Consider the following 14,133-nt stretch of genomic DNA (forward strand, 5'->3'; position numbering starts at 1 on the left):
GTGTGCTGGTGCACAACTGTGGTCCCAACTACACAGGAGACTGCGGCAGGAGGATCTCTTGAGGACAGGAGTTTGGGACCGGCCTGGGTGACAGCGCAAGACCTCAGTGGCACAAAAGAACAAATAGTCCAGGTGTGGCGGCTCACGCCTGTAACCCCAGCGCTTTGGGAGGCATAGATGGAGCACAAATGAGCATAGATGGAGAAAGTAATGGAAAGAGGTGAACATCGTTAAACAAAAATCACAGGAGGCCATTGTTTTGGAGCTCCTATAGCAGGCCCCACGACCAAACCAAAATGGAGTCTCATACTAAATGTCATCTAATCAAACTGAAGCTTTAAGGAAGCAGACAGATCCCAAAACAGAGCAGTTTTTCCTAAAAGCAGAGTTCAGTCTGTCTGAACTAGTGAAATTAGGAAGTCCCTCTGTTTTAACCCTTAGGAAAAAAGTAACCTGTTAACTAATCAGCTTTTTATTCTATTGTTCCCTTTCATTTTTCTCACCTTACAAAACCCACTGTTCTGCCACTGCCCACTGGGAACTCTAATTTCCCCAATTCATGAATCATTAAAGCCAATTGTATCTAAAACTAAATTTGTTGTGATTTTTGCCTTTTGACAACTCTGAACTAACTGGTTGCAAACAAGAAAGCAATAAAGTCATGTTAGGAATTATGATAATCCTTAAATAATTACTTTATACAGACTGGGTGCCATGGCTCACACCTGTAATCCCAGCACTTTGGGAGGCTGAGGTAGGTGGATCACCTGAGGTCAGCTGTTTGAGACTAGCCTGGCCAATATAGTGAAACCCCATATCTAATAAAAATACAAAAATTAGCTGGGCTTGGTGGTGTGTGCCTGTAATCCAAGCTACTTGGGAGGCTGAGGCAGGAGAATTGCTTGAACCCAGGAGGGGGAGGTTGCAGTGAGCCAAGATGGCACCATTGCACTCCAGCCTGGGTGACAGAGCAAGATGCTGTCTCAAAAAATAAATAAATAAATAAATAAATTAATTAATTAATAATAATAATATAAAACCTTAGTAGTCTCCATTGGTGACTTTTTTCTCTTCTCATGACTATGAAGGTTAAAGAATAAAATCCAGCTTTCAATGATTTGACAGTACATATGTGTAGCAAGCCAGAGTAGCCCACCCCCTCTGGGGGGATCAGCAGCATAGCTGTTGTGAACTTTGGGTGAGCTCCAGAGAAGTGAAACCATCATAGGAGGATGTGTATAACTCCGGGTAGAGCAGACAGCCTAGAGAGATACCAGCTTTCACTGACCTTGCTGCAAGATAGTTGTTAGTTGAAGTATGTGAACTGAAGTATGAGAATAATAACCACAGGCTGTTCTAAGTCACTGCACCCTCCCTCTGCTATGTGCTTTGTGAACAAATAAAATAAAGTATGCTGAAACAGGTCGGGGCCAGAGAGACCGACATCCTCACACTCCTGGACTGCCTGGCCCAGCTTTCTTCATGTTTGTGTCTGTGTTTTTCTTTATCCCCCACCATTCCCTCTTAGGTCTTTGAACCCTTGTGCAGCATGGGACGCGGTACACACCAGACAAACGGTTATGAAAACGGAAACAGCATGCGCAGAAAATGCCCTCCAGAGATTTAAGTGCAGTGAAAGTATCATGACAGGATGTTAACTGAGTGGAAATGGAGATGGAATTAATTTACTAGAAGGTGTTATTTATAAAATGAGATTATTGAGAAATGTGGCTTAATTCGCATACAAGCTGTTAACACTGTTATTCATCATTGACAATACTATTTTGCCCAATTTAGAGGAGTCATAATTCTCCTTTTCACATGTGTATGACATTTAGGATTAAATTAATTTTGGCTTTGGATGCATAACAGATACTAAAGTTAGTATGTTTATATTCCATCACAGGAGACCAGAATGTCTGTAATCAGTCCAGGTGAGGAAAGCTATGTAGATATTGGAGACTTTTTTTTTTTTTTTTTTTTTTTTTGAGACAGTTTCACTCTGTCACGCAAGCTGGAGTGCAGTGGTGCAATCTCGGCTCACTGCAACCTCTGCCTCCCAGGTTCAAGCGATTCTCGTGCCTCAGTCTCATGAGTAGCTGGGACTACAGGCAAAGCTATCATGCCCAGTTAACTTTTGTATTTTTTAGTTGAGATGCGTTTTCACCATATTGGTCAGGCTGGTCTCGAACTCCTAACCTCAAATGATCAGCCTGCCTCAGCCTCCCAGAGTGCTGGGATTACAAGTATGAACCACCAGACCTGGCCTGGAGACACTTTTAAATCCCTCATGTAAAGTATGTCAGAGAGTTTTTCTTATTTAAACATATATCATCTGGTGGTCAATGCTGAGGCCCTAGTGATTTTTCTGTCCTTACTTGCCAAAAATTGCCCAGTGATGTCTTTTTCCAGCAACTAAAATGTGTAAATAGCAGAGTTTATATGTATGAACCGGTTAATTTATAAATTGCCATTTTTGAAATGTTAACTCAGGAAAACTGATAGGATGAAGCAAAGCACAGAGAAGAAAGCACTGTGTCTCCTCATGCAGCTAAAAGAAAGAAAAAACAAACAAAAAAGACACGTAAATACTCAATGTGCAGCTTAAAAACCATAAACCAATGTCTTAGAGTATTTAACTTACAGGTCTGCAATAATGGGAGCTGTTCATCTGAGTGAAGTGGCTGAATTATTTACACTTAAGTGGTAGGTCTGGTCTCGACAGAAATCATTCCTGCAACTGCTGGACATTTCACAATGAGGAGCTTGTGTGGAACATAGTGACAGAAATAACATTAACAAGACCAACTCCATACGAAGTGCTTAACAACTAAAGTCAGAAGAAATACTGGTGTAACTGAACTTACAGCTGAGGGGTCTAGATGCTTACTGTGGTAGTTTATAATGGGTACAGGGAACAGCTGGCACATAAAACTGTCACAGGTTACAGAAGGCTGGAAGGTCACTCCCCAAATTGCAGCACGCGATAATTTCAAAAGAGGTGATGTTATATTTATTATGAGGGATGACTTACTCTAATGTAATCAGAGTATGACACAACTCAGAGGTGCTAGTGTATTCATTTGAGAATTGGGTTGCATTGATGTGCAGTGAAACACTGTGTTTTTGTTGTTGTTGTTTAGAGTGCTTCATTATCAATGCAGAGAAACATTGTATTTCTAAGACAGCAGCATATTGATGTCCATAAAAAGAGTGGACTTTTGGGTTGATGACAGTCCTGTTTTACAAATGGTATACTCCTGAAAACATGGAGAAATGTAAGGTGGATCAAGGAGCCACTGTGATAGGTAGCAGGTTATATACCCTCAGGGCATTCATCTGTAGAAAGCAGGCAAGAGGTTTTGTTGTTTTTTTGAGACAGTGTCTCATTCTGTCTCCCAGGCTGGAGTGAAATGGCATGGTCTCGGCTCACCACAGCCTCTGCCTCTCGGGTTCAAGCAATTCTCATGGCTCAGCCTCCCGAGTAGCTATGCTTATAGGCACCTGCCACGATGCCCGGCTAATTTTTGTATTTTTAGTAGAGACAGGGTTTTACCATGTTGGCCAGGCTGATCTTGAACTCCTGACCTCAAGTGTTCTACCTGCCTCGGGATTCCAAAGTGCTGGAATTACAGACGCGAGCCACTGCGCCCAACCTGAAAGTAGGCAACAGTTTTCAAGGAGAATGAAGTCACCATTTCCAGTGTGGAAGGTGGGGGCAGCAGGGAGAACAACCTTGGGCAGTTCTCATGGGAAAGATTTCCCACAAAAAATAAAGATTCTACCCAGTCACATATTAATTCCTACAACTGTGAGGAGCCGGTACACAATGATTCAGCTTTTATTAAGTAGCATCTTACATCTTAAAAGAGAAAAAAAAAAAAAAAAGACAAATGAGGTGGCAGAGCTAGGAGATCTCCCTGAGCAAACATAAACAGAAGCAGACAGGGCTCAGGAAGCCATCTGAGCACAGGGAGGCAGCACCCTTCGGGAATGGGTCTGAACCCAGGCATGCCTCAGAATCTGAGCCAGGGGCAGTCGCTCCAAGGGCTGGTATCTGAGAAGCTTGGAAATCAGGTCCTGGGCCCCTACAGGCATTGATAGCGGAAACCTCACATCCACCTGATGAGGCCAGGAAAAAAGAAAGAGAAGTCTGGTTAATTTCTCTGGTCAATGTTTTCTCCTTTCTTTGAGTCTTTTTAAGACACTGTTCTGGACCATAGCAGACAACCTGTGTGTGTGCCCCAGTTCCCACAGCCATCACTGGCCAACTCCCCCATGAATGCCCAAAGGTGACTGTCCCACCTTGAGGATGCGTCTGTAAGTCTCACTGTGGGAGGTGCTCTCAAAAGGTGGATATCCGACCAGCAGCTCATAGCAAAGCACTCCAATGCACCACAAATCCACCTTTTCATCATATATTCTCCCCTCAACCATTTCTGGGGGCAAGTAGTCCAGTGTCCCACACATTGTCTTTCTCCTGGAGGAAGGCAGAAACGGGAGTATTAAGCAGAGGCCCAGGATGAGGGAAATCCTTCCCCAGCTTTCACTGAGACGCAGAGACCCTAGGACATCCTGGAAAGTCTCTCCCAAGCACAGGAGTTCTGAGAGATAAATTTTTAATACAGATAAAGGTTTGCAGAAGGTTAAGTACCGGGACCTACTATTAATAAATCCCTATTTTGGATTATTCATACAGTGATTTAGCTCATGCTCCAGAATGTTTTCACAAGAATATTCTCAGCGTTAAGAAAGATCTAGAACAAACTGATGGTATGTCAACAAGAACCAAATAAATAAATTACGGTAAGAAAATTTCTATATGAAAATTATTCATACAGAAAAATAGACTCCTGGAATTATGGAGCAATGACTTCATTTACATGCAAACCTACTGGTGTAGTTATACATTAATAAAGATCAGAAAATAAAAGGTCTGACTGGACCACATTATTGAAATCTACAAATACATACTAAGTATATGTGTTTGAAAAAGGCAGTATTGGCCAGGTGCAGTGGCTCACGCTTGTAATCCCAGCACTTTGGGAGGCCAAGGTAGGCGGATCACCTGAGATCAGGAGTTTGAGACCAGCCTGACCACCACGGTGAAACCCTGTCTTTACTAAAAATACAAAATTAGCTGAGTATGGTGGCGCCTGCCTGTAATCCTAGCTACTTGGAAGGCTGACGTAGGAGAATTGCTTCAAACCGGAAGGTAGAGGTTGCAGTGAGGTGAGACTGCACCATTGCACTCCAGCCTGGGCAACAAGAGCAAAACTCCATCTCCAAAAAAAGAAGAAAAAGGCTGTATGCCAACCAGGCAAGGTGGTGGCTCATGCCTGTAATCCCAGCACTTTGGAAGGCCAAAGTGGGTGGATGCCCTCAGGTTTAGGAGTTCAAGACCAGCCTTGCTAACATATCAAAGCACTCTAATGCTAACATGGCAAAACCCGTCTCTACTAGAAATACAAAAATTTCCCGGGTGTGAGGGCACATGCCTATAATCCTAGCTACTTGGGAGGCTGAGGCAGGAGAACTGCTTTAACCTTGAGGCTAAGATTGTGCCACTGCACTCCAGCCTGAAAGAGTAAGACTCCGTCTCAAAAAAAAAAAAAAAAAAGAAAAAGAAAAAGGCAGTATTCCAATACAAACCCCATGTTTGTATCTAGGTTTTGCATGAGGACACGTGTAATACAATACATTGGATCATTCTTAACTGTTACTCAGAACTCACCGCCCCCCCAACCCCCACCTGACCTACCTCAGGGAGGGGGTGTGCACAGACCAGCCAAAATCTGCAATCTTCACCTCACCCCTGAACCCCAGCAGTAGGTTCTCTGGCTTAATATCTCTGTGAATCACTTTATTCTCATGGCAGTAGATCAGGGCATCTGCCAACTCCTCTATTATCTGTGGGTGCAAAGAAAGGGCAACCTGGAAGTGAAGCCTGCCACAATTTCCATCTGGGGTGGAACACTCATCATGAACTGTAGGACTGCAGTGGAATCATACAACCCATCAACTCCATTTCCTCCTTTTTAAATTGTACTAGTTACTGGTGTGTGGGGCATGGGGGTGGATTTCCTCTGCTTTTTATGTGGTCTTATAGGATGGACGGTAAAATGGAACAGATCCTCCCTACTGCCCTAGTAAAGCAAGTAGCCAGACACAGAATCGACAATGAGCCATTCAGATGATCTCTCACAGGACCTGAGGCCCAAGGAAATGAAACAGAAACAGGAGGAAAGATGGAAGACCATCCATCCTGAGAGAACAAGCTAAATGGACCATTGCTGCTGGGAAAATCATTACAGTGGTTCCCTTTCTGGAACCCTCTAGAAATCTCTTTGTACCTATCTCTAAGCCAGTTCTATCCATTTATTCAGTGAACTCCAAAGTCTTCCATTTCTTTACATAAGGCAGTGGAGTTAGACTCTGTTGCTTACAACCAAAAAATCCAAACCTATACACAGTACTGGAGATACACTGGGGTTAATTAGGGCATCCAAGTGTGAAGCTGTAGAACATCTGTGTCATTATATTAAATTTACACAGTAAAATTCAGAAGTAAACTTTTAAAAAGGCAATCTGGGCCAGGCACAGTGGCTCAGGCCTGTAATCCCAGCACTTTGGGAGGCCAAGGCAGGTGGCTCACAAGGTCAGGAGCTCAAAAACATCCTGGCCAGCACAGTGAATCCTATCTCTACTAAAAATACAAAAATTAGCAGGGCATGGTGGCCTGTGCCTGTAGTTCCAGTTACTCAGGAAACTGAGGCAGGAGAATCGCGAAGGTTGCAGTGAGCTGCGATCCCACTACTGCACCACTGCACTCCAGCCTGGGCAACAGAGCGACTCGGTCTCAACAACAACAACAACAAAAAGCAATCTGGACACTCATGACAGCCAGCCCACAATAAACTCTTACACCCCACAGCCTCCAGTCCCCCAAATCACCGTGGCTGTGCGCTGTTCATCTAATTTCTCGCTTTTTTGCAGCTCCTTGTAGAGTTCACCCCTCGGAGCATATTCCAGAATCAGGAACACCCGGCGCGCATCATGGAAGTAGTTATACAGGCGCAGGATATTGGGGTGTCTGAAGGATTAATGTTGGAAGAGTCAGATTTCTCCCTGAGGTCTATCAAGTGAAGCCACTGTCACTGCTTGGTCACACAAATGGCAAATTATGCTGGGACCAGAATCACAACAGCCCTCTCGGGGAGAACAGAGGACAGGAACCAGGATTCGGGTGCCTGCCCCAGGGTGGGAGTTCTAGGGACTGTAAATGGAACGAACTGCAGAAAAAAATTCTTGAAGGTAGAAGTGAAGGGTTTACTTGGGGTTAGAATTCGGGGAAAATGCGGGGCTCAGACGTCAAAGATGAAAGAGGAAGCAGAGCCTGTCCTTACTGTAGATGCGCCTGGATCTCAATTTCCCGGCGCAGCTGGTGCTCCAGTCCTTCCTTCTCTATCTGCGACTTGAAAAGAACCTTCAGGGCCACGATGAAATGGCTCTCCTTGAGCCGAGCCAGGTATACATTCCCAAATTTCCCCTTGCCCAGGGGACGCCCGATTTCAAAGTCATCGATTGTGAGGCGCCGCCTGACAGGAGAGGAAGAAAGAGCCTCAGCTTGGGAGGTGGGGTAGGTAGAGGGAAAGTCAGGGACCCCAATGCCCCCCTCCCTCTTTCACTGTATCCTTACCCTGCGTTCCTCAGAACAGTAGTTCTGGGTCCCAGGAGCTAGCACGCCACACACCCAGCCTGCCCTTCACCCCCGCATCCCACCTCCTGTCCTTTTTCAGATACCAAACCCAAGGCGCTCACATGGTTGGGGTGCTGGGCTGCTGGGCTGTTTGGCTTGCTGCAGTCACTGAAAGAGAGGGGGAGGGAGAGAGGAAAGGGAAGGGAAGGAAAAAGGGAGAGAAAGGGGAGGAGAACAGTAGAGGAGGAGTGGGACAGACAGAGGTGAGAAGCAGAGGGGGAGATGAAGCGTGGAAGGCAGGAAGAGGAAGAAGAGCAGTAGAGGGAAACGGGAGGGAGAGGTGAGGGGAAGAGAAAGAGGAGAGAAAGGGGGGAGGGGAAGAAAAGGAGACAGAATGGAGGGGAAGGCAGGGAGATGGAAAGAGAAGAGTAGGAGAGAAAGAGAGGTGGAGGGAGAGGTGAGGGGAAGAAGAGGAAATATAGTAAGGTAAGGGAGGGAGAGGGGAAGGGAGGGGCAGACAGGGAGGCAGAAGGGACAGAGTGGGGGCGGGGAAGGGGGAGAGATGACGGGAGAATGGAAGTGGGAGGGAGGCAGGGGAACAGTTGAGGGGAACAGAGGGGGTTGTGGGGGAGGAGAGGGAGGTGAGACGTCAGCAGATGTGCCTTCTGCGCACCCGACCCCGGGCCTGCTCCACGTCCCGTCTCGGGCCCGGCTCTCACCCGCTTGGCCTGCAAGCTGAGCTGTGCCCGGTGGGACCGCAGCTCCCTGGGAGCTCATGGGGACTAGAGGTGACGGCTCGGACGCCTTCCTGAGCTCTCTGGATGGCTGTCCCTGTTCACAGGGCCCTGAAAAGGCTTGGAGGTCACTTTCCCGCCAAGCCCCGACGTGAGCAGGCTCCGGGATCTGCGGCCTCACCAAGACCCGACGTGAGCAGGCTCCGGGGTCTGCGGCGTCGTGAGCGGCACTGGCTGCGCGGCCGTCTTTTATACCTGGCGCGTGTTTTATACCTGGCGCCTCCCGCGCAGAGCGGCACTTCCTGTTTGGCTCCCATTGGCTGAAATTCCTGACGTCATCGTAAGCACGCCCAATAGAAAAGACAGAAATGGGAACTTCCGCTCAGGGCCCCGGGTCAGGACGGGGCGGAAGTGGCGCGCCGAGGCAGGGGCTGGTTGCTGAAAGCGAGATCTAGGGGTGAGGCCGGAGAAGGAAGGAGGCAGAGGGTGCAGAGAGGCGGTGATGGGAGCGGACCGGAGGGAACAGCGCAAACAGCCACGGGGTGCGCATGCGTAAACCGGGAAAGACCCGCGATGCACGTGGTAATGAACATCCACGCCACTCCTGATGCGATGGAGCCCGGTGCAGCCCGCGACCCTAAACCACCTGGTTTCAAGGTCACTGCTGATTCCAGCCACTCTCCAGGGTCACCGCTGGGTGTATTTTTTAGTAGAGACAGGGTTTCACCCTGTCGGCCAGGCTGGTCTTGAACTGCTGACCTCAAGTGATCTGCCTGCCTCTGCCTCCCAAATGGCTGGGATTATAGGTGTGAGCCACCACGCCAGGTTTTCAGTTATATTTCCGCAACACCTGTTCCCTGTCTAAAAGAATTAAAATTTAAATGTTTTTTAAACCGAAGCCCGTGGCTGTGCCTGCTCACGTATTTATTTGTTTAGCAAGCACAGAAGTTTCGAAAACATTTAAAATTGAATTCTTTTAGACAGGGAACAGATCTTGCATAAATATAATACAAGGCCTGACATACTGGCTCATGTCTCTAATCCCAGCACTTTGGGAGGCCCAGGCGGGCAGATCACTGGAGGTCAGCAATTCGAGACCCCAACAGGGCAAAACCACATCTTTACTGAAAATACAAAAATTAGCCAGGTGTGGTAGCGCATGCCTGTAATCTCACTTGTTTGAGAGGCTGAGGCAGGAGAGTCACTTGAACCTGGGGAGCAGAGGTTGCAGTGAGCTGAGATCATGGCACTGCACTCCACCCTGGATGACAGAGGGAGACTCTGCTCAATAAATAAATAAATAAATAAATAATAAATAAATAATATATGTAATTGAAAACAAAATCTCTGAATCCAGAAAACCTCACCATATATAGCAAGATGATTTAGGGTAATAATAAGTGCTCAGAGGAATAGAGAAGAAAGTGGTAAGAGAAAGTGCTTGGCTGTCGTCACTCATCTGGGAAAATATAATTCAAAACAAAATCTGTTCCCAACCCAGAAAGCCCTTTACTGAATAAACATCAAACCGGTATGTGATGTGCATTACAGGAAATATGGTAAGACACTGCCAAGACAGAAAAACAATATATAAAACAAACAAAAAAAAGCAAAGACAGGGAAAAATAAATCTCACCTTTTGATATTCTCCATTACATACATGTTCTCAAAATAAACAATATTAGTCCTACAGTCGCCAGGTGTGGTGGCTCAGGCCTATGATCCTAAGATGTTGGGAGTCCAAGGCAGGTAGATCACTTGAACTCAGAAGTTCGAGACCGGCCTGGGCAACATCATGAAACTTTGTCTCTACAAAAAATAAAACTAGGGGGGCATTGTGGCACATGCCTGTTGTCCCAGCTACTTGGGAGGCCAAGGTGGGAGAATCAATTTGAGTGCAGGAGGTTGAGGCTGCAGTGAGTCATGATCACATCACTGCACTCCAGCCTGGGCAACAGAGCAAGACCCTGTGTATTATATATTTAAATAAATCATAAAGTTAAAAGTTTGAACAATAACAGGGAGAGACTTCCTTAATTATAGTGAGAAGTGCCCTGTAGATTCACTCCCCAGTGAAAGTGGTGAAAATACTTAAAAGGTTGGGCATGGTGGCACTCCTGTAACTTCAACACTTTGGGAGGCCAAGGCAGGAAGATCTCTTGAGCCTGGGAGTTCAAGACCAACCTGGACAACAAAGTGAGATCCCATCTCTATTAGAAAAATAAATTATTAAAAACATACGTGAACCAGGTAGTGATACCCCTTTAAAAAAGCTAACAAATATGCTAACCAACACAAATGCAAACATTTAATGTCTCTGGAAATGGTCCTAGAGTTATATAGCAAATTAAGAAACATTTATTCAAGAAATGAATATAACTCTATGAGAAGAGCAAACCTGTAGTATTTGAAACAAGTCCCATCTGGGTGCAGTGGCTCACGTTGTAGCCCCAGCACTTTGGGAGGCTGAGGTGGGTCGATCACTTGAGGTCAGGGATTTGAGATGAGCTTGGCCAACATGGTGGAACCCCATCTCTACTAAAACAACAACAACAACAACAACAAAAAAAATTAGCCAGGCATGGTGGTGTGTACCTGTAGTCCTAGCTACTCAGGAGGCTGAGGCAGGAGAATCGCTTGAACCCAGGAGATGGAGGTTGCAGTGAGCAGAGAAATAAATCTCACCCTTTTGTATTCTGAAGCTGATTAAACCCACTACATACATGTTCTCAAAACAGTATCAGTCCTACAGTCACCAGGTGTGGTGGCTCAGGCCTATAATCCCAAGATGTTGAGAGGCCAAGGCAGGTGGGTCACTTGGTTTAGATGATTCTAAATATAGCAACAGAACAGAGACTCCGTCAAAAAACACACAAAAAAAACAAAACAAAACAAAAAACTAAGTCCCTCACTTACCCTGAACTCTCTAATTCAACAAAATGGAAACTACTCCACCGTGGTGCAGACAAAAATACAGGGCTCCCCCACTCCCAGCTCCCAGTTGGAGAGGGATTTTTTCTTCTTCAGATGGAGTTTTGCTATATGTTTGCTTTCTGCAAGGGTTGTAGACTGGGTATTTCTGGTTATTCATGTGGGTTCTGCATTCCTACATGAATGATCCTTATGAAAACCCTGGACACCAAGGCTTGGGTGAGCTTCCCTGGCTGGCAATACTGTGAATGTTTGGCATACAGCTTTGCTGTGTGCCCTTGAGCAACTGCACTGGGAAGGAACAGCTGTTAAGTTTGTTCCTGGACCAGGCGTGGTGGCTCATGCCTGTAATCCCAGCACTTTGGGAGGCTGAGGTGGTGGATCACCTGAAATCAGGAGTTCCAGACCAGCCTGGCCAGCATGGTGAAACCCCATCTGTACTAAAAATACAAAAATCAGCTGGTGTGGTAGCATGTACCTGTAATCCCAGCTACTCAGGAGGCTAAGGCAGAGGATTGCTCAAACCCGGGAGACAGAGGTTGCAGTGAGTCGAGAGCATGCCACTGCACTCCAACCTGGGCGACAGAGCGAGACTCTATCTCGGAAAAAAAAAAAAAAAGAAAGAAAGAAAAAAATTTTGTGCCTGGTTTCTCACAGTTTCCGCCTATGTGCCTTTTTCCTTTGGTGATCTTGGTCTGTATCCTTTTGCAGTAATAAACTGTAACCATGAGTGTAACAGCTTTTCTGAGTTTTGTGACTTTCTTTTCTGAGTTTTGTTTGACTTTCGGGCAAATCATCGAGCCTGAAGAGGTACTGTGGAGAGAATGTCACATAACCTAAAATGTCGAAAATGATTAGGGCTCATTCACCTAACAAATATCTGAATATATACTATTGACTAGAAACTATGCACATGAAACAAATAATTAGGAGAAACTCTAGATCTGTGTTCTCTTGAAGCTGGAAATCGAGTTGGGGAGACACTCATTATTCAATAACCAAACAAATAAGATAGTCACGAAAGAATGGGTATGACCTAGCTGGGTGCTCTCGTGGGCTTCTGTGACGGTGTGCTCTTTGGGACAAAATGAAGGATGCATATTCGCTAACTGGGCAGAGCAGGTGGTGGAAGCTCCATCTCAGGTGGGAAAAGGAAAGGGAAGCATGGGGTGAAAGGAGAAGAGCAGTAAGACTTGTTTGAGAAGAGGGCTGGGGAAATAAGGTTTAGGGTGTTTACAGTAAAGTAGGTGGCTGACCCCAAGAGTGCAGATGAGGTGTGGGGAGAGGCCAGTGAGAGGAGAAAGAGGCCTGGGACAAAGCCTTAGAAATTTCAACACCAGCGCGGTGGCTCATGCCTGTAAGCCCAGCACTTTGGGAGGCCGAGGCAGGCAGATCAGCTGAGGCCAGAAGTTAAAGACCAGTCTGGCCAACATGGTGAAACCCTGTCTCTACAAAAATACAAAAATTAGCCGGGCATTATGGCAGGTGCCTGTAATCCCAGCTACTCAGGAGGCTGAGGTGGGAGAATCTCTTGAACCTGGGAGACAGAGGATGTAGTGAGCCGAGATCGTGCCATTGCACTCTAGTCTGGGCAACGGAGCAAGACTCTGTCTCAAAAAAAAAAAAAGAAAAAGAAAAAAAGAAATTTCAACATACACGCCGATGCGCCAACATGAAAGGGGAAAAGGTGTGAGGGAGTGCAGGGGAGAAAACCAGGAGCATAACCTTACAGAACCAAAGAGTATGTTTGAAGAAAGGGGTTTCAAGTCCTGTCCATAGCCCAGAGAAGACAAGAACTTACGATCCGTAAACAGGGAGCCACTGACGACCTTCACCAGAGTGGCAAGAAAGGTGGCACTGTAGTCCGGGTGTTTACAAGGAGAGGAGAGGTGTGGAAAATGGAAATAATGCAAGGAAGACGTAATGGGAACATTACACGAGTAAAGAGCCCCAAGAAGCTTCTCCATGAAAGGAAGAGAGTGAGGAAAAGACAAAGAACTCAAAGCTGGAGAAACCCATACACACACAGGGACATGTGGAAGATCATACTGGTGATGTCTGATACTCAAGAAGTGTGAGGATAATTCAGAAAGGGTTTGAAAATGACAAAAGAACATGCAGATGATGATCAGATGCGGTGGCTCATGCCTGTAACCCCAGCACTTTGGGAGGCTGGGGTAGGAGGACTGCTTGAGCCCACGAGTTTGAAACCAGCCTGGGTAACACAGGGAAACCCCTATCTTTATAAAAAAAAATTAAAAAATTATCTGGGCATGGTGGTGTGCGCCTATAGTCTCAGATACTTGGGAGGCTGAGGTGGGAGGATCAATTGAGCCTGGGAAGTCAAGACTTCAGTGACCTACGATCGTGTCACTGCACTCCAGCCTGGGCAACGGGACAAGACCCTGTGTCAAACACACACACACAAACGAACATGCAGGTGGAAAACAGGCTTGTAGATGGCTGAAATGACATGTATGCCAAAAGTCAAGAAACTCAGATGAGGAAAGAGCACAATCACTGCTAAAGCATCATTTAAAAGATCAAGAAACACACTTTGAACATATGTGAGTTGTTAAACCTGAGAGCCAGGACATGGAATGGGACTAGGAAGAACAAGAGTGCAGAGACGTTGAAAGACCACACAGCTACAAACGGCTAAAGGCTTAAGAAAGAAGGGAGAGTCATCGAGAAAACACCGTGTAGTCAGGGCTCGGAGACGACATGCATCCTCCAAACCTCAAAACAGTGAGAAAGGACCCAGGGAGA

The 14,133-nt window shown here is 46.1% G+C and overlaps 1 protein-coding gene across 8 annotated transcripts in view; it reads right to left on the reverse strand.

Moving 5' to 3' along the window:
• Positions 1-3,825: 3,825 nt before the first annotated feature.
• The window catches only part of ZNF264 (zinc finger protein 264), a 45,878-nt gene continuing 35,570 nt past the window's right edge, over positions 3,826-14,133 (reverse strand). The window contains exons 2-10 of one of the 8 annotated variants that reach the window (XM_003944022.3): positions 10,832-10,971; positions 8,615-9,290; positions 8,419-8,544; positions 7,822-7,867; positions 7,407-7,598; positions 6,955-7,093; positions 5,762-5,910; positions 4,306-4,480; positions 3,826-4,122 (exon numbers count right to left, since the gene is read on the reverse strand). In XM_003944022.3, coding sequence (XP_003944071.2) covers positions 3,952-4,122; positions 4,306-4,480; positions 5,762-5,910; positions 6,955-7,093; positions 7,407-7,598; positions 7,822-7,867; positions 8,419-8,544; positions 8,615-8,750 — 1,134 coding nt within the window. In that variant the 5' untranslated portion in view covers positions 8,751-9,290; positions 10,832-10,971 and the 3' untranslated portion in view covers positions 3,826-3,951. Of the gene's footprint in view, positions 4,123-4,305; positions 4,481-5,761; positions 5,911-6,954; positions 7,094-7,406; positions 7,599-7,821; positions 7,868-8,418; positions 10,972-14,133 lie in introns of those variants that run through there. The other 7 variants (XM_074385854.1, XM_074385855.1, XM_010331907.2 and 4 more) reach the window with 7 other exon arrangements.

This window comes from Saimiri boliviensis, chromosome 14 (assembly GCF_048565385.1).
Source record: "Saimiri boliviensis isolate mSaiBol1 chromosome 14, mSaiBol1.pri, whole genome shotgun sequence".
Taxonomy (NCBI): Eukaryota; Metazoa; Chordata; class Mammalia; order Primates; family Cebidae; genus Saimiri; species Saimiri boliviensis.